At 33.9% G+C, this 21,414-nt stretch overlaps 1 protein-coding gene across 1 annotated transcript in view; it reads right to left on the reverse strand.

The window, feature by feature from the left end:
- The window catches only part of LOC132727701 (macrophage mannose receptor 1-like), a 66,307-nt gene that overhangs the window by 31,508 nt on the left and 13,385 nt on the right, over nt 1-21,414 (reverse strand). Inside the window, exons 4-7 of the mRNA XM_060713271.1 lie at nt 13,386-13,507; nt 12,981-13,153; nt 12,582-12,706; nt 12,108-12,238 (exon numbers count right to left, since the gene is read on the reverse strand). Of these exons, the coding sequence (XP_060569254.1) occupies nt 12,108-12,238; nt 12,582-12,706; nt 12,981-13,153; nt 13,386-13,507 (551 nt within the window). The remainder of the gene's footprint in view (nt 1-12,107; nt 12,239-12,581; nt 12,707-12,980; nt 13,154-13,385; nt 13,508-21,414) is intronic.

Raw genomic sequence — 21,414 nt, forward strand, 5'->3', positions numbered from 1 at the left:
ATTTCTTAACTACTTCCAGTGATGCAGAGTTTGTTAAGCAAACGTTAGTGAAGCAGGTTTTGTTATTAATTTGCAGAAATCCATTTTTAAACAAGTACAGATGTTAGAGTGGCTAGGTTATTTGTGGAATTTGAAGGAATGTTATCTCAAAATTCCAGATAGAAGTATTTCTAACACTAGAGTTTGTTTGGAAAATTTATTTAAATCTTTGTCGTCATCGTCTGCTAGAAAATTAGCACAGTTGGCCGGGAAAATAATTTCCATGGCTCCAGTACTGGTTAAAGACTAAAGTATTTTTTGTATGTATTGAATCCAGGTGTGCTTGGGACTCAAAGGTCAATCTTCGTCAATTCCCAGAGTGTATTTCCTGTTTACATTTCTGGGAATCGCAATTGCAGGTTCCTTTTAAGCTCCAACTTTTTGTCGGCAGTTTAACTTGTACACTTGTATATTCTGACGCCTCAAACACTGCTGGGGCAGCTTATGTAGTTGGATTTAATAGCCCATAAATTTTGGTCAGAATTTGAAGCTAGTCAAAGCTCTACCTTCAGAGAGTTGTTAGCAATTAAATACTCATTACAGTCATTTTGTGGGAAATTGTCTGGTAAACATGTTTTATGGCATACAGATAACAAAAACTGTGTTCATATTGTAAATAAGGGCAGTGTTAAGGAAAATTTGCAGGTTATTGCCTTAGATATTCATTCACTGTTTGTAAAAATTAGTATTTCTTTGAACATTTAATGGGTCAAAAGAGATTTGAATAAACTTGCTGATGAATACAGTAAAATGGTAGATGTAGATGATTATAGTGTGTCCGACGAGTTTTTTGATTTAGTAAATTCCATGTATGGGCCTCATACTGTTGACAGGTTTGTCAAATACAATTCCTAAATCCTATTCTGTTGTTTTGGTTTCTTTCTAGTAAGATTATAACATGGGATAAGTGAATAATTGTTTTACTCACGACACAGAGTGAGTAACATGTCTTAGTCTTATAGCTGAACCGTACTTTAATATCTTGAGGGTCAGGTACGTATCGTATTTGTCGATGTCCAGTATGACATACTTCATGATGCTGGAGAAAACATACATGTGTCGATTCTTTTCTTTCGCTAATTAAGTTTCTTTTTAATGTCAGTCTACGGTTTAAAATAATAAAAAAGAAATAAACAATATTCGATTTCAATGTTTTAATAATTTGTATGGGTCGTATTTCTATTGTTAATAAATAATAGTTCGCTGAATACATGTTATAAAGAAGTGTGCCACCCGTGAAAAAAGAACTGTCTTTGAAACCAAATCTCAGGAAAATGTACACCGACTGTTTTGTCTTACTGCTTGGATGCATTGTTCTCTTTCATGCTTTTTTTCAGAATTTATATTTTTTCGCCAATCTCTACTGTTTACATTAATATATTCACTTATTCGAAAACCTAGAAATAACTCTATTTATAATCGAAGATGCCACTACAACGACTGTTTTAATTTTATTGATTTTCATTATAAACAATTTATGTTTTGAAAAATTTGCAATAGATATAAAAGAAATATTGATAATTTTCAAACACATCAATTATTTTCACCTTAAACGGTATAGTAATGATAGAAAAATAGAAATATCATGTTATTGTGTTATGTTCATCAATAAGTGTAAATTTCCCGCAGCTAAATCCGTAACGTGCCGGAATCCGGTGTTTAGCTAGGTTTTCCGAAAGTAAAGGGATATAACTCGGTCGTACCATTTACCGTAGTACGTACTTCTACACAGTATACACTACTTTTAGTTGCTTTAACACATGCGTAATCGTATAATTTACACATTTTTTGCAAATGAAGGAAATTAATATCTAAACACATTTTACATGAAAATACTGCAGTTTGATGCTTGATCTGATCGTCGATAAACTAGGTCAGATTAATGGGAAAAAGACACTTAATCCCCCGGACAATTCAAGCCACACCCACCCCTCAAGATACTTCAATATTGAATATTTTTATCGTTTCTAACATTAATTATCGTTCAACAGAAAAAAATAAAAATTGACAAATGTCTCAAAAAGATGAGTGAACTATCTGAGGGTGAAGTGTCTGCAAAATGGCCAAAGTTAAAATGTCTGAGGAGTGACGTGTCTGATAAAAATAGTGCTTCTAAGCGGAGGAATCGTTATTTAGAAAATTATTTCAGCCACCACAAAAAGATATTTTGGCACATATTTTTCACATAAAAGTTACTTTTTAATCTTTTTACTAACATTTTAGCTCTATATTAAAATGTATTATTACTATTTTCTATATAACTTTTCGTTCTTCTTTTTCTGCTTACGACTTTCATTCATAAAATCGTGCTTGGCTGTACTTCGGATTGGACAAATTAGGTCAAAGTAGTGCAATTATTACGATATTTTCTCGTTATATGATATTCATTTGTTCATCTTATAAGTCAGATAACTAACGATCTTTGCAATCAAACCGTAACATAAACGCTTTCCACATATTTCGACATAATGTGTGTGCTTTATATGATTAAATCGTGCACTATTTGTTAGATGTTATTCGGTTGGGGACACTTTTTTGATTGTAGACGTCAAAATTCCATGTGTAGATGACATAGCTCTGAACGCGCCTTAGGGCGCGTCCGTCGCAAAAAGGAAACCAAATGAAATGGAAATGCCAAATACTGGTCTAGTTAGGTTTTATGTACATGACCTCTTAAGCCGGTGTATAGAGAATTGATTTAAGATAAAATATGACAAATGTCCAAATCAAAGCAGTTTATTCGTTTCCCCTTTATGTTAAATACGATTGTGGCGCCGTTATATGTCGCAACACTGCTAAATGTCGCACTTACCGCTAAATGTCGCACCATTGCCGCTAATTAAATGTCGCAACCGCCGCTAAATGGCGCAAACTCATTTGCCGTTAAATGTCGCAATGTTAACGTTAAATGTCGCTCGAATTTCCCCTACCGTTAAATGTCGCAACACTACCGTTAAATGTCGCAATATATAAATTCATGTTAAAATCATGATTAAAAGTAGTAGTATTCAACTCTTTAACGCTTTCATAGTTATTTTTACTGTAATTGCCATTTAACAAAAAGTATCTTTGTTTTAATTGTTTTCTTTTATGAACCTAAATATCGAGGTTTTGAGCTGCTATATAATGTAACATTGAAGCTAGAAAGCGTATTCTAGAACGATACAATTGAAATTCAAGTCTCAATAGATAAGTATTTTTCTTTTGTCTCCCTTTTTTATTTATAACCCTGATTGACAACATCTTAAAGGTATTATGATATTGTCGCGTTTAAGTAATTTCATTGATTTGAAGACCTTTTTTCTTGCTAGTACTAATAGTAATACAGTCATACTCGGGCGGTTTAAGCCCCATTTAGTTGGAGCCGGTAATGTCCCGGATATTGCCGACAAGTACGGTTATATAACGGTGATAGACGGTGGTGTAACGACCTCATGCCGAAAACAGGAATATATAAACTTGAAGTGCTACTTTGGATCATTTTGTTTAGAGTAGGAACACGATAATGGACAATTTGTTAAATGAGAGTAGGAAAAGATCTTCAGCTGGTGCATTTTCAGCTTCAGGTACCTCAACCTCTGAAGGTGTTGTAGGCAGATTTTTTTCTTACTTCAATCCCCTTTCTTTCGGATGGCATCTCTGCTGTCTTTTTACCAAATGACTGATGTCAACGTGGCCAGGCAGTTTTATTCTCATAAACTTGAACCGGAAGCATCGGCGCATTACCGGGGCGTCACCAGCACAGTACCTGCATCACCAGTAGCGTTACCGTGGCAAAATCGGCGATGGTCGGGATGGACCGTGATGAAACCGTGTCAAGTCGGGTCTCCACCGGAACCAAGCGAGAATAAACAGATTTAGCATCGGCGCTTATCGTATATATCCGGTGCTATATCGGGTTCTGAACCGGGAATACACATGGGCTCTGTTGGGGGTGTGTAAACGCAATTTTATTTCTCAGAAAAACACCACGGAACACCCCGGTTTACCGGCTTAAGACTCAGTAGCGATACCGTGGCCATTACCGGGACAGTGTTAATTTGGGGTTTATCAAAGGGAACCTGCAACATTTTCAATTTTGCTGTTTTGGACTTTCTTTAGGGGTTCTTTTTTCTCTATTTTATCAATGACTGATGTTCCTCAACACACATCTGAAAAATTTAAGTATTCTTGGAAAATATAGCACTCAAACCCGCTGATCCGGGGTCCAAAGACCACACAATTTTCATACAGTAAACCAGTGACATAACAATTAAGCTGATGCTTATGAAAGATTATACTTGAATGTCAAATGATATCATTTAATTGTAGTTACTTTGTTTCGCTAATATGTTTGTTAATACAACCACAGGCAATGCATTAAAATATAATAGACTACAATGTTGTTTTTTTTTATACTGTTAATTTCAACAAGATAAAAGTTCAAATCTTATGTTTACTTGTAGCGTATATTCTTACTTTAATCAATAAACATGCGTCCGATAATGTCAAACCCCTCGCGGGGACGTAGTCATGTAAATATGTTATGAGAACACCATAAAAATGGTTAACTTGGGTTTTGACATTGCCTTATTTTGAAATGTTCAACGGGTTTCCAAATGCAATCACTTATGACTTGTTAAAATGTTGGCACAATTAAGGGAATTAGGCGGCGGAAACTGATATGTGTTTGATGTTTGATATGATTGTATATCATATGTCATTACTTTCAGCTATTATTTAACAGAATATTTGCATTTATATTAAAAGGTATGAGGGGCCTCCGTGATCAAATGACTGCTAACTTTATTTACTCCCGATTGAACGATTTTGAGAAATGATTTTTTTTCATTAATGAAAAGCTAAGTTTTCGATTATGTTTTCGCCTTGATTAACCTTTTGGTTACGGCTAATTGCTCAAAAAAAGTTCAAACATATTCAGTTAAAACATAAAATACTTATTTCATATAAGAGTAAAATGCATTTCTTGAAAGGCATTTTTGCTTAATTATCTCCCTTTTATATTTTTACCCCCAAACCATCACATTCATTTCAAAAATGAAATATCGATTGAATATCAAGGCAAAAATTTCATTTTACCAGAAACGGCAAATACGTGAAAAACATGCACAGTATGAAATGCACGGTCAACACGAAAATCGACAGACAAGCTTGGTCTTATTCGAAATGGGAAGTGTTTTGGGCCATTTGAAATCTTGCATTTAGCATTCGTGTAGTACTCGTTGATCATTTATTATTCCTCACAGGTTTGCCGATCAGCGGTCGGGTGTTAGATATGAGCGAATTGTACGATTAGCAGATATTATCATATTATATGCCGGGCGGCAGTTGAGTAAGCAGATGTCAAAATTAGAAAACGTACAGAAAATTTGTACATTTTACCATTTGTCAAACACTATTTACGCTTGGACATTATGGCAAGTGATATTTTACTCGTCAAGTCGCTTTATACTATGATAGATTCTCTGAAAATATCATTAAATAAGAATACCAATAATTAGTTATGCTCATATTGGCCTTGCTGTTTGGTTGAATACAGCTAGCAGTATTGGCCAGAGAATCTAGGCTTTTTAGCTCACCAGAGCCGAAGGCTCAGGGTGAGCTATTAGTATCAAAGGGGGATGCTCCGGCGTCCGTCGTCATGCGTCAACAATCGTCTTCTTCTCTGAAACTACTAAGCAGATCTTCTTCAAATTTGGTCTGTAGCATCCTTGTGACAGTCACACTTGAATTTGCTCATGTCATTTCAATTGGCCCCTTTTAGGGGTCAGCAGAGCTAAAAATAGAAAAACCTTTAAACATCTCCTTCTACAGAACTAATTGATGGATGATCACCAAACTTTGTCTGTAGCATTGTTGGGTAGTCTTTTATCAAGTTTGCTCATATGAATTTGATTGGCCTCTTTTATTTCTAGAGAACTAATTGATGGATGATCACCAAACTTTTTCTGTAGCAGTGTTGGGTAGTATTTTTTCAAGTTTGCTAATATTATCTTGATTGGCCCCTTTTAGGGCTAAAAATAGAAAAACCTTTAAACATCTTCTCCTACAGAAGTAATTGATGGATGATCACCAAACTTTGTCGGTAACATTCTTAGGTAGTGTTTTATTAAGTTTGCTCATATGAATTTGATTGGTCCCTTTTAGGGGCCACTAAAGCTAAAAATAGAAAAAAAACTTTTTAACATCTTTAGAACCAATTGATGGATGATCACCAAGCTTTGTCTGTAGCATTCTTAGGTACTCTTTTATCAAGTGTGCTTATATTAATTTGATTAGCCCCTTTTAGGGGCCACTAAAGCTAAAAATAGAAAAAAACTTCGAACAATATTTCCTACTGAAATAATAGATAGATGATCACCAAACTTTGTAGCATTCTTAGGTGGTCTTTTATCAAGTTTGCTCATATTAATTTAAATAGCCCCGTTAAAGCTAAAGCTTAAATGCCCCAATCTTAATCTGTTACGCTTCATAACTATATATTTCAATAAAATTTAATCTGATATTTTTCGAAAAAAAACACACACACACAAGACATACATTATACATGTGTAACGACGATATTAATTATATCTGTAACCACTTTGATGCTCGTAGTTTTCTTGTCACGAGTTTGATTAGAACTTTTTGATTTCTTATCGTGTCCTAATGCGCATGTTGAGAACGTGATAGTAAAGTTCAACTGACCATATTACAAAACATATGCACTATATATAGAGAGAGAGAGAGTATTTATTTTAAAAGAACTTTATTGTTCAAAATAAAACATGGAACAGATGCGTATAAACTGTTTGTGCAAATAACATTTTTAAGCTTTCAAAACTGATTTTGTTTATCTACGTTAACTTCTGTACCAGATTCTACCTAACACATCCTCAGGATGCTAGGCTGTCGACGTTAGGCTTCTAGGGCGTTAGGCAAACTCCTTAGGCCCATGTCGTCAGCAATTTAGGCTTGCTCTTCCGACTGCGAGACGATTTGCCTCCTCAGCCTACTAGGCCATCATTCTGCAAACTCAGACCTTAGGCCGTTAGTCTGTCTCTTTTCCCAATTTTACAGACATGTTTGCACAAAACTATTTACAGAACAATGTTAATTTTGCAGTTTCATACAAATGGTAGACAATTGTATAATTATCAATATGTACTTGTATAAGATCAGGTAAAAATCGAACGCAAAAAATATACATTTATTTATTATATGAGTTTTATCGTTGTATAATTTGCAGCGCATTTCCATATATAATAAAATCACTCGCTTTCAAACAGACATAATTCGTCTTGATTAGGCAGATTTAATTGATATAATACAACAATAAAACTCGAGTTCAACAAAGAATTATATCTTGCGACATTTAACGGTAGTGTTGCGACATTTAACGGTAGAGAAAATTCGTGCGACATTTAACGTTAACATTGCGACATTTAACGGCAAATGATTTTGCGACATTTAGCGGCGGTTGCGACATTTAGCGGCAATGGTGCGACATTTAGCGGCAAGTGCGACATTTAGCGGTGCTGCGACATATAACGGCACCACAACGATCTTAAATCTTTGACGTCTCGCTTGTGCATACAAATATTGTTCTCTAGGCATGTTGTGTTACGCCGCATATATTTCTCAAAGAGAGCTTCATCCATTGCGCTGTAACGCATTTAGTATATCCCCCAGAAGCTATATTCGTCAATAGCATGCATCGGTTTAAAAAGTGATACCTCACTTCGACGAATAAAGTTCCCCGTCATGACTTTAAAACAAGAAAATGTTAACTTACATCATCATCGCCAAAATCATTATCATCACTTTCATCATCAAAGTCATTACAATCATGACCTCAATCAGCATTAACATCCTCATCACCGTCATCATCATATCAATAATCAACAAAATCACAATCTTAATCATCAAACCATATGTATTATCATCATCACCTACATACTAATTATCAAATTATAATTAACATCGCCTTCACCTAAATTATCATTATTATTCTCATATAAAAACATCATCACCATCATCATAACGTCCACAACATCATTATTGAAATCATCATCACGTCTGTCATCAACAAAACAATCACGACCTTCTGTCAACATTATTGAAACCATGATCACCTCAATCATCATTTTAATCACATTCTTAATTGTCATCATCTCCCTTAATTGTCATCATCACCATAATCATCATCATTTAAATCATAATCACTTCCATCATCGTCAAACCATCATCACTATAATGATCATCTAGTTACCGTCACGTCCTTGATCATCATCATAATCAACATAAAAATTATCTTTCCCTGCATCATCATTATCAAAATCAAAAACATTATCGTCTGTATCGTCAACCATATCTCATCATCATTAAATCATTTACTTCCATCATCACCAAAATCATAATAATTACCTCTTTCATCATTAACAATTTCAGTACTTCCATTATCAAAATTATCATTATCACCAATCATATTCGGTATCATTATCATTTCAATTGCATAATTACAAGAGATGAAATATCTGTTAAACGTTTATTTATGCAAAAAAGGGAATCAAAAAATAAGTTTGATATATATATATATATATGAAATATATCTTAAAATTCACATCGAAAAAACATAAAAATAAAATATAAATACAACATGTAAATTAATATTTTTAACTTCACTTACTTAAATATGAGGCTCTTTTTTATAAGAAAACTGCTTTTCAATATTATGAATTGATGCCTATGATGATGATGATAATAATGACAATGCATTGATGATGATGATGATGATGATGTTCTGATGATGTTGGTACCGGTATTGATGCTGATGATGAGTATGTCATATGATGCAATGATAATAATGATGAAGAGCATGATTATGTACTGTGATCACGATCCTCTTGAAACTGATGCACTGGTGACGATAATGTTGATAATGAGGAGGGGGATACTAATGCCTTGATAGTGATAATGATGATTTACTGATGATAAATAATATGTTGCTGATTATAATGATAATGTATAGATAATAATTAATAATGATGTTGATGATGTACTGATGATTTTTATTGATGATGATTATTATACTACCGCTGATAATCATGATGTTGTTTACTGATGATGATTTTGAAGATGGCGATGACGATGTACTGATTAGTATGTGGACGATTATGCTAATTATAACGATATGTAAAATGTTAAAATGACAGCATATGTAAAATTAAAAACATTAACAAAAACACAATCATACGAGTATGCCAAAAATTAATGCATGCCAATACTTGGGGATCTTTTTCCGTAAAACATGAACGTATTGACGTATACAGCTTTGTAGGAGCACATTTGTCTCGGAGCACATTTGTCTTACGTAAGACCGATGCGGTCGCATTTGTCCCACATGAGACAAATGGGACCTCAAATGTCTACCCCAAAAAACTCATTTGTGTGACAAATGTGCTCCAAACAAGTTTCTTAAGGGACAAGAAAGCACATTTGTCTCATGTGTTTGTAAGGGACAATAAAGCACATTTGTCTCATGTCTTTTTTATGAATTATTTGTCATATATTTCTCCACGGCAGAAGTTTTTTTTTAGAATCGAGGTTCGCCGTTTCACCCCATGTCAAGTGTAATCATCAATAGGTTTGCTTATGCTTTCTTGATGAAAACTTTAAGTGAACTATTAATTATAATATCTCTAATTCAAAAAATTGATTGGCTTAACCTGAAGGCGTACATTGAAACATACTAAATCCCGTTCACGATGGTACAATGGTGACAGCGCGAAAGCACGATGGTACGTTGATGAAAACGCCATGGTGCGACGGTGAAAACACAATGGTACGAACGTGAAACAACGATTGTGCGATAGTAAAACAACAATTGTACGATGGTGAAACAACGAAGGCTCGATGATGAAAACGTGATCGTACTATGGTGAAAGACGATGTTACGATGGTGAAAATACGATGGTACGGTTTGATGAAACTGCGATGGTATGATGATGAAAACGCGATATTATTTTCTCCATCGTGTCATCGCATCATCGTGATTTCACCATCGTGCCATCGTGTTTTAATCATCGTACCATCTCAATTTCACTTTTGTACCATTGTGCATAGCTGTTCAGGGAGTCTCGACAAAAATGTTACTTATGTCCAAACGAAACACCGTAATCGGTTGATATTGAATGATATAATATCGTGACTCGTTCTGCATCTCGCCGAAATCTCGCGTCTAGCGAAATCTCGCGTCTCGCTGCTCATCTCGTTCGTCGACGCGAGACAAGAAATTGATTCCAGGTCATATACCGTTAAGTAGTAGTCCATTTATAGTCTACATAAAATCACTTAAGGCCCATTATGCCAGAGAAATGCTATTATTTGTATTCTTTAAAAGTTTTTTATCTTATAGCTCCAAAAAGTTACTCATTGGCTAATTACCTGAAGCATTGTTTCATCTGCTGCTTTTTTGCAGTTTGTACAGTTGAAGTGATTTAGAATTTGTATTGAAGTCAAAATACTACTTTGTTTACATTTATCTACTTTCATGACGCATTATTTTACATTTATCGCTTACAAGCATCTTACTTCATAGAAATCATTATTTGAATATTAATAAATTCATACTTGCCCTATCTAAAGAAGTAAAAATTTATTCATTTCGGAAATCTCGTGGTACGGGATACTTCGACATTGCGAGATCTTGTGTTACAATATCGTGTCTCGCTTCGTGTCTTATCGGAATGTCGCGTCTCGCCCGATTCTGAGTGGCCCGATATTCCATAATTATGGCATAACCCGGATTATTTCAGGAACTCATGCATGTTTTAAGTGCTTTTTCAATGGCGGATCTGAGAGAATGACAATTTTTTATACATATATTTCTGATGGAAACAGAATAGTGTGTAATGGTCTTCTTATTTTCTTTTATAGATCATTTAAGGGCCTCCGTGGCCGAGTGATTTAAAAAAAAAACACTTGCCCCTAACCACTGTAGGCTCTAGACACATACACGGGCGTCGAACTATTCATCCGAGGATCCCGGTCAGGGTCCAAATGCGGAATACATATCCGCGTGCGCACGTAATTGCTATCACGTGCGCACGTAATAGTATCGCGTGGCCACGTAAAAGCTATCGTGTGCGCACGTAACAAATAAGAAAATTCTATGTCCTTTTTATGCCACCGTAGATACTACCTTGTTTTTGCTAAGAATATTTCTAGTGCCATAAAACATTTATAAAACTTTAAGCATTGAAAAATAAACGTATCACAATTAATAACGATAAGAATAGACTTGCTCCATATGTGTTTAAGTTCTGGATGCTGCACTTGTAAAAATTTTCATTGTGACATGCAGAACAGGTATATTCTTTATAATTTAATGTATGACTCCTATGCATTTTTGACTGACCGGAAGTGACCACAAAACGGTATTATAAATACAGAAAACACAGAACAATGGCTGGTAGCCGGTATACAGATGGGCATAATCATTACCTTTTAATAATGTTATGGAAAAATGTGAGACAAATGTGCTTCAAGTGTCCTTTCTATTGTGTGTCGAACACATCTGTCTCATTTCCAATTTGTCGCAAATATGGATGTTTACGAACACATCGGTCACACTTCGTGAGACAAATGTCCTCCGAGACAAATGTGCTCCTACACAGCTTCCCTCTGTCTGGAGCTATTTTCATTGCTATTACTAATAAAGCTCTCCGGAGAACTAGCTATAGGCGGCGTAACACTGCTGCATTAACATATAGACTTATATCTGTCGACAGCCTCGTTCAAATTACTTCTATTTAATTTATAAAATTTTCTTTAATCTATAAAATAAAAAATCAATGAATTACTCAAGACAATTATGCAAGGTATCCTCATATGCATGCATCATTAACTATTTTTACAAGGTCTATTGCATCATATACAAGAACGAATCTTGTTATTTCATTACGTTAATCTTTCCTTTTTTCATATGTCATGACGTCTTTCATACGATTATCCGTGCCGTTATCAATTGAGAATCGAAAAATAAACATCACATAATCTAACGTGAGTGAAAAGAAATGAAAACTTACTATTATATTGCGGTTTGGTGCAAATGAAATTTGCATTAGATGAGCAATCTCTGTCGCTAAACACTCCTGTCATACGAAGAACACCACAGTTTTCTATTCCTGCTACATTGTCCGGCTCTTTCTGCCAAGATCTTTTGATAAAAATTGTTTAATATTTACGACGATAATAAAGGGATGAGCCAGCGTTCAAATCATGTGTTCAAATATTTAAGGTAATTTGCCTCTGGTCGCATCAAACTAGTATACAGCTTGCATCTGATATACATATTACGCATTAACTAACAAAAATAAACTGTCTATGTCAATAGTAATAATAGCAGAAAGAGTTTAAGGTGTAACACTGATAGTATCGTATCGTATACGCAAATTTTGTGGGATATTATAAGGCATTATATTTTAAGATATTATAGAATATTTACAGTAATTACAACTACAACACGCACCCTTACGCAAGGTTGTTTAAGACGTACTTACATAACGCTGGTATCAAGATTTGCGCCTGTGTACCAACCCCATGAGCCTCCGGTATTCTGCTGCAGTCCAACCCAGTGGACCTTTGTCGTCTGCGATAAGTAAGGAATCTCTCCCGACAAAAAAGTCTGTTTTAAAGTAAATTTGTGTTTTATCAAAGAAGAAAATTTGACCAAATGTTTATATTTAGATATGTATATCCAATTTATAAGACAAGCAAACTGATTTCTTTTCAATGTTTGCTGTAGTGCTATGATCCTTATTCTTTAATCAAGCATACAAGCTTTTGAAAAAAAATATGTGACAATCTCTGTAATCAAAACATCAAAAGAAAATTTTCTTTTCACTAGTCATTAAATACGTTAATAACATACTTTGTACTTTTTAGTGTTATGTACTTACCACGTCATTCTGGTCATCAATAATCATCATCTTAGGATTTACCGCACCACCTCCCATACTCTCACAAAATGTCTTGGCTTGAGCCCATGTCTTCAGGGCTGAAGGATCAGAGGTGTTTGCCACATAGTAGCAAGAATCTGTTCCTTGCAACCAACCGAGTACACACCCACCGGCTACAACCAAAGAGATAGAAATAATTTAGGCCCACTATTCTAACAAAATTATTAGCATCAAATGTGTAAGTTATTGCTTATTTTTACAGTTTCTAATATCTTAAAGAGTCTTTTCATTTTTATTTTTCGGACAATTAACTGTAACACAAATTATTTTAAATGCACATGTCTTTAACTTGTCTGGTAGAAAACGATTCCCGGAAAGAAAAGTAAATACAATAAAAAAACTTACATGAAGGATATTGGCAAATGTATCCTTCATTGGCTTTACAATTTAAGTCAGCCAATTTTCCTTGTATATTTACAGCCCCGCATGTTGATTGGCCATCATTTGCAGGAGACTGGTTCCATCGGCTGTAAAAAATGATATTCGTGTACAATAAAGCCAGTGTCAATGACCGACCAGCACGGGATAATGACTAGATATCAAACCTGTCACCAAGAGAAACCTTTTATTATTTAATATTTACAATGTCGAAACTTAATCAAAGTTCGTAATCATCAAACATGATCACGGTACTCAATGTAAATACTCAATAATGGATAATCAATCAATGTTCTCGTCAGACTTGGAGCCAATTACATGTAATAGATATACCATTGCTGCGTTGACGATTTCTGGGTTGGCGTAAATTATACCATAATCACGTGACCTTTCTTATGCCTTAACCTCACGAGACGAAGTCCTCGTGAGGTTAAGGCATAAGAAAGGTCACGTGATTATGGTATAATTTACGCAAACCCAGAAATCGTCAACGCACCAATGGTGTATCTGTTTTAACCTATAGCTCCGCCCAGAAACACTTACTCCTTCGATCTTCAAAACTGAAAATTATACCATAGTCTGGGTATGGTATAATTTACGGTAATTGGAAATTATACTTGGAAGAATTTTACATAAGAGGCGCTGAAGAGCTATAGGTTAATTAAATGTATAACATTACAATTACATGCATTATATAAAATTACAGTTATGCATTAAATTGCAATACTTTGGCAAAAGAAATACATTTTCATAGCTTTACATCTGTTGTTTTATACACAGGTGGTATTTCACTGAAAAACGAAACGGGCTTAACTTCAACATAGTGAAAAATATCAAATTGATAATTTCATTGTTTCATTGTTACAATTCTGCCAAGGGAGGTTATCACTGTGAGGAGTTTGGTACTGTGCCAAATTAAAATTAAAAAGCTAAAAAATATATACAGTGAAATTTGAGAAAACCGGACGCTGAGAAAATCGGAACTCTCTAAATACTGGACGAATAATTCAGTCCCAAATTTTCCCTTCTTTAAACTATTGTATTAAACATTGACTATACCGGAATCTGTAAAAACCGAATATCGGACGGTTGATAGGGGACTACAAAGTCAATTATATATACAATTACCCTGACAATACCGGACAACGAAGGTGTGAATAACCTTGTGTACGTGTCTAATACGCTAACTGAGCGGTAGCAGAACAATGATTGTCTGATTTGTTTAATTATGTCTCATTTCACAGTTTGAATTTTTTTAAGGTATAGATGTTACCGTTTTATATAAATGCCAAAATGCACGAGGCATTGATAAGTTAAAATCAGTTGACGAGAACTGTCTATAAGTGACAAATTTAAATTAATTAAAGACAGTGAAACTTTGCCAAGACCTACTTTAAAAATCTTTATCTGACAAATATGTTATAGGCAATATTTACTATTGGGGCATTATTATAAACAAACTAGGTAAACTACATGTATGTTTGTTAAATTATTATCCATTACCCAAACGTAAACATATCCGGGTGTAATCGGACTTTATCGTTATGAGGTAACTGCTGTTCGTTTAAATCCAAAATTTTATTGTATTTATATGCAATAATTCGGACAAAAACAATGAAAACATATTGTATAGTATTTTTATCATTTCTTTATTGAGCAATATACTTACTCATAATCATGAAAATGCAAATATACGTTCAGCATCCTTTGTAAGTCATTGCTCGGTTTATATGATCCTGAACAGCTGAAGGGGACATTGAGAATACCGGACCGCTGAGAAAACCGGACAAAACCCTCGGTCCGAGAGCCGTCCGGTTTTCTCAACTTTCACTGTAATATCAAAATATTGATATTTAAATGTTTGTGATGGCAGAGGTCTCTGTACTGATAAGGGGAGATCACTGCGAAGGAGATTTGTACTGTGCACGCTGGTGTTTCACTAAAAAACGTAACGGGCTTAAATTCGAAACAGGGAAAAATATCAAATTGATAAAGCAGTGAAATTCCACGATAAAGTGTCTTGCAAAAAATGACTTTACAATTTTCTTAGCAATTTGATATAAATGATATGGACCAGATATACTGGAAAATAATCTATAACGTAGTGAGAAAAACATTATAAAAGATATTTCTAATCTAGGATCTCGCAACCTTATAGTCCTTCGGTTCATTAAAAGATGTTTAAAGGTATTCATAGTTCTAGAAAACATATCATGTCTAGAACTTCATAGAGGGCCAAATAAAAATTGATTAAATAATTTTGATAAATTGTCTTCTATGGATCATTTAAGATATTCTTTTCTTTGATTCTTTATGATATCTTAATATTCCAAAACTACGACTGTGCCTAAAGTTACAACAGTGATTGTTGTTTTTTTGCGTGTGTTTGTGTGTGTGTGTGTGTGTGTGTGTGTGTGTGTGTGCGTGTGCGTGTGCGTGTGCGTGTTAAACGTTTAAGATGACTTTTAAAGCATGATCATTTATACATGAGATCTGATATGTTAAATAAAAACATACGAGTATATACATACTTTTAGCCGAAGGACTGCAGTGATGTAAATCATGTCCGTCAATTGACAATAATGCATCATAATACATTATATTATAACTTTTAAATACGTCGTCATTGAACAATCGCATTTTTATGACACGTTTATAAGATGACTACAGTAATTTATTATGATTTTTATTATTTTTATTTTATAATGTTTAATCATGTTCTTCATTCTTTATAAAAAAGAGATAATAACTTCGTTTATTTATAACTTTGTTTATGTCCACGTCTCTGCTGAAGATGAAACGACCATTTTCATTGACTAAAATAAGTCGTGGCCTCAAGATAATAGATAATAATTAAGGCCAGCCCGCTTAGCTCAATTAGAGCGCGAGACGTGTAATCTCGACATTGTGGGTTCGATTCCCGGGCTGGCTAACTAAAATTACTAATCAGTCTTTCGGTGAGGCTTTAAATCGAGGTCCCGTGTATGAGTGCTTAAACACTTGGCACGTTAAAGAACCAGGGGAAGCTTCTGGAATTGGGGCATCTGTCTGTATCTGTGTCTTGCACTATCCTCCAAAATATAAAATGACTTATACTCTTTTGGAGGACTAGCCGATATGGGCAACCGGTGAAGAGTATATAAAAACTCAACACACACACACACACACACACACACTAATAATTAAGTCATAACCTCAATGTCGCGCGTGTCGCTTAATGTCGCACCATTGTAACTAAATGTCGCCATCGCCGCTAAATGTCGCAAAATCCTATGCCGTTAAATGTTGCAATGGTAACGATCAATGTCGCACGACTTTTCCTTGTCGTTAACTGTCGCAATACTACCGTTTAGTGTCGCAAGATGTATATAAAATGTTTATGTGACACCGGATCTGACAAATAATCAGAGAAAACTGAGCTTTTTGTAATCAAGGCAAGAAAGACGTAAGAGAGAGAATTGAAGGCGAGACTGACCTTGTAATTCGCAGAGGGAAAATATTGAAAACAGCAAAAATGATGGAACAGGCCATTCCTTTACATCAGTGACAAGGTAGGGTACGTCGTCGTGGTGGTTAGGGAAATGGACACGGAAATTCAGCCATTTTGGCTCTAAAGTGGATAGTGCAGGCTGCACAATTGTTTTGTTAACAGTTCAAGTTTCAACAGTTCCATAAGTAGTTTTAACATGTTCCTATAGTTTAAACAGTTTAGAAGAGAGTAGAGAGTTCTGATTTTTAAAACTCTTCGACTATTGAGGACAGTTTTGTAAGTTTGAATTCCACTGTACAGGGAGAACAACACAATGTAAATAAGTTAAAAAGTATATTAAACAAATCAAGATGGACTATTGAATAAAATAAATGAATTAATTGTGTGGTTATATCTATACACAAACCGGACATTATAGTTATTTATGAAATGTTTCCAAGAAATTGTGATCAAACAAATATTCACCCATGTGAATTTAAATAACCAGGTTACAGTATAGTTCATTTGTTGGGAATATTACAAAAAAAATGTAGAGGAGTTATTTTTCTTGTGAAAGACGTCAAATCAGCTGAAAAGTGTGAAAACTTAAATAAGCTACCTATGAAAGAATCTTCTTGGTGCGAAATTAGACTAAATATAAAACAGAAATTATTTATTGGTGGAATATACTGAAGTCCAAATAGTGACAATGTTAACAATAATATATGTTAGACTTATTTACTCATGATTATTTTAAGATACACAAAAATTTGGTCATTGTCGGAGATTTTAATTTCCCGAAAATCAATTGGGGTCATAGGCAATATATTATGAAAACCATGTTTTGTATACATTTATTGAAAACATTTACAGATCATTTTTTGTTTCAACACGTATATCAAAATACTCGTTATAGAATTGGGCACAATCCTAGTTTTTTAATAGATTTGTTATTGGGACTAGTAAACAACGTTAGATACGGTGATAAGTTAGGAGTCATTCAAATGAGTATCCATTGATATCATGGTTAATCTAGCTCTGAGAGCTTATTAAAATAGTTGAATTCTTTAAATACTTCAAAAGCTGCAGGATCAGATAATTGTCATCCTATTTTCTTCAAAGAATGTGCACATAAGCTTTATATGCCTCTACACACTTTATTCTCATAGTTATTACAGGAAGAAATATACCAGATGATTTGAAACTAGCAAATGTAACTTATATTTATAAAAAGAAAGTAAAACAAATATGATCCTAGTAACTACCGTCCTGTTTCATTAACTTCTATCGTATGTAAAATGCTGGAGCGAAATGTTAGACAGGGAATTATTGAACATTTGAAAAGACATGATATGTTGTCAGATATTCAATTTGGATTTATAGACCACAGAAGCATAATTTTACAGCTTTTATCAGTATTGGATGATTGGACCGAAGCTTTAGATGAAATCTTACAAGTTGATCCTGATTATTTTTATTTTGCTAAGGCATTTGATACGGTTCCCCATAGCCGTTTGCGTCATAAACTTTCAGCATAATTATGGCATTACAGAGAAATTTTATCAATGGATTAAAAGTTTTCTTTTAAATAGAAAAATGGTGTATTCATTAAATACAATATATCCAAGTAGAGTAATGTTATTTTTGGTGTGCCACAAGGATCAGTATAAGCTCCATCATTCTTTGTTATCTTTGTGAATAATATTCTCGAGGCCATTAAATGTTTGTAGACACTTTGCTCACGATAAAAACTTATATCGGATTATGAGAAATTTGTCTGATCATATGACATTAATATGCCATTATGGAGTGACGACTGGTTACTAAGATTCAACTCTAGCAATTGTAAAGTAATGCGCATTGGAAACTGCAATTTTATACATCTTCAAAATGAAAGACAATACTGGTATTGACGTTGCCATTGAAATCACTGACATAAAAATACTGGTATTAACTTCAAATCTAATTTGAATTTTGACGAGCACATCAGTCTAACTGTTAATAAGTGAACTCTCATATATGTCTACTAAAATGAAATTTATTCACATGGATAAGAAGCAGTTTTTGTTATTGTATAAAGGTCTTATTATACCAATAACTGATTATGGAAAGATCATTTATTACCCTGTAACAAAGAAAAATAAACAAATGTTGGAAAATACACAAAGAAGAGCTACACGAATAATCCCTGAACTAAAAGGACTTGCATATGAACAAAGATTCAGGGCATTGAATTTACCAACTCTTGATTATAGAATTCAACGTGGAGATATGATACAAGTATTTAAACTTATCTACAAAATAGACGATTTTGACTGTGAAAAGTTGTTTCAATTATCTGTTACAAATCATAATATCCGAGGATATATTTATAAAATTTGTCCGCAACATATTTCATTTTAATTATCACTATTAAGATCTATATTCATACATGCCGAAGAGAATGAATACGCCACATGAATACGCCGCAGCTTCCGCTGTGGAGGACAACCCCAGACATGTCACCAGTCATACCCTTAAAAAGCTCATTTCGAAGCATATAGTAGGGATTACAATGTATTTACCTCCATTCAATTGTCACGGAGTATATAATACTGACTGAAAACAACAATAATGTTGGTTTTCTGATGGTTTTTAAATGATAAAAATAAAAAAAAATATTTAAAAAAAACATATGACAATAATATTATAAGAACAAAATATATGCCTATTAAATAAACAAAATGCTATGCTGACAAATAATTAGCTTTTTTTTATTACCTCCCTTTACATTTATAATATCAATATTCACACAAACATCTATCTTATGTTCATTATTTGTACAAAACTGATAAGCAATTTCCACGGAGTATTAGCCAAAGATATAATTTTTGAGCCAAAAGTAGGTCACTGTATGCGGTCAATAAGAACCTAAATGTACAGTAACCTGAGACAATAGTGAAAGGTGGTAGCTCTTAAAAGGGCTAAGGGCCTGCCTTACAAGCCGTCATTCGTACTAGGGGCTAATGCACCCTAGTACTCCATGCTCGTCGACTCAGAGCCTACTTTGAAGGACCACTTCCCATCGGATTAAGTCAGGACACCGGCGGTTAACTTCATGCAAGCTTAAACGTTACTCCGAGCTGTAGAAAACATGCGAGCTTGCCGTCTTACACGTAGCATTGGTTCTTCAATCATCTGCCGATGCCCTGTGTCTTCTAAACGACGTTTACGTTCCGAAGGGAAGTGAAAAGTCTTGATAAAGTGCCTTAAAATCATGCATTATTTACAACTTATTATTATTTAGTAAATTTACATATCTTCAGTAACATCAGTTTCAATTAATAAAATTGTCTTATGTTAAAACAATTAAATCATATAAACTTATAAAAGCTCCTCAATTATCATAATTTTAACAGGGGAAAAAAATCTAAGATAAACAAGAAAAATATTACATACATTCGTATGTAATATATGTAAGGTTGCATACTAACTTCTGTGAAGACTTGTTATGATGGCTGCATGAAAAGTGTTATATAAAATGAACAAACATGTCATCAGATATTTTATATTTTAAACGTTTTCATGGAATGTTATATAATATTAAAATTTCATGCCTGGTGAGGAAAGTGACTTCAATAAAAGAACAATGCATGACCAATTTACTGCTTTAAAACATTAACACAAAATTACACATTTTCCACTTTACAGACCATATGAAAATCTTGCAAACCCACAGAAACAGAAATATAAACAATGAAGACCCCTTTTCCCGCGTATTTCTTTGTTTTCTGAACACCGGTTTAATAAAAACATACCTAACACGGACATGATCTTTATTCTTTATTTTTCTTTTTTTATCTTACAGAGCCTTAAAAACCATTCAAATATATTAAAGGTATATAATTTCATCGAAAATCATAGTCACATATTTGAGAAATTATTATTTATTTACAAAAAAACAACATTATTTGTTATCGATTGATCCAATCAAACCCGAAAGATACGGTTTGTAAATATTTATTACAAATAAATATAAAAAAGGTATTTCCTATCCTATGCGACGCGCCCATGTTAGCTACATGTATATTTAAAATTCCCGTATTGCTTGGTGATAATCACGTGATACTGTAACGACAGCCATCTTACGATACGAAAATGCCTAGCCCTCCTCGGACAGTTTCTTCTGCCGAAAATATAGTATAAAATTAATTCTTGCAATTCAAAGTTTGTTTGCTACATAACGATTATTATTTACTAATTGCAAACTTTTTCTCTGCTCGATTATGTTTATGATTTGTAATTTGCTGAAACCATCACGTGATCAATACACATTAAGGTGTGAACTAATTTAATTTTCATTAAAATTATGCCGTTTATCGGACGTATAACAATTGTATGTACAAATAAATTTATAAAACAATCTTAGAAGTATTTAAAATAATTAAATAATGGAAAATAATAAAGGCATATAAATTGTAAATTTGCTTATGACAAATCACCCCTAAACAAAACATAATAGACTCAACCAAAACAAGCGTCTGCTTC

The sequence above is a fragment of the Ruditapes philippinarum genome, unplaced genomic scaffold, assembly GCF_026571515.1.
Source record: "Ruditapes philippinarum isolate M1 unplaced genomic scaffold, ASM2657151v2 ctg2697_1_1_1_1, whole genome shotgun sequence".
NCBI classification, from domain to species: domain Eukaryota; kingdom Metazoa; phylum Mollusca; class Bivalvia; order Venerida; family Veneridae; genus Ruditapes; species Ruditapes philippinarum.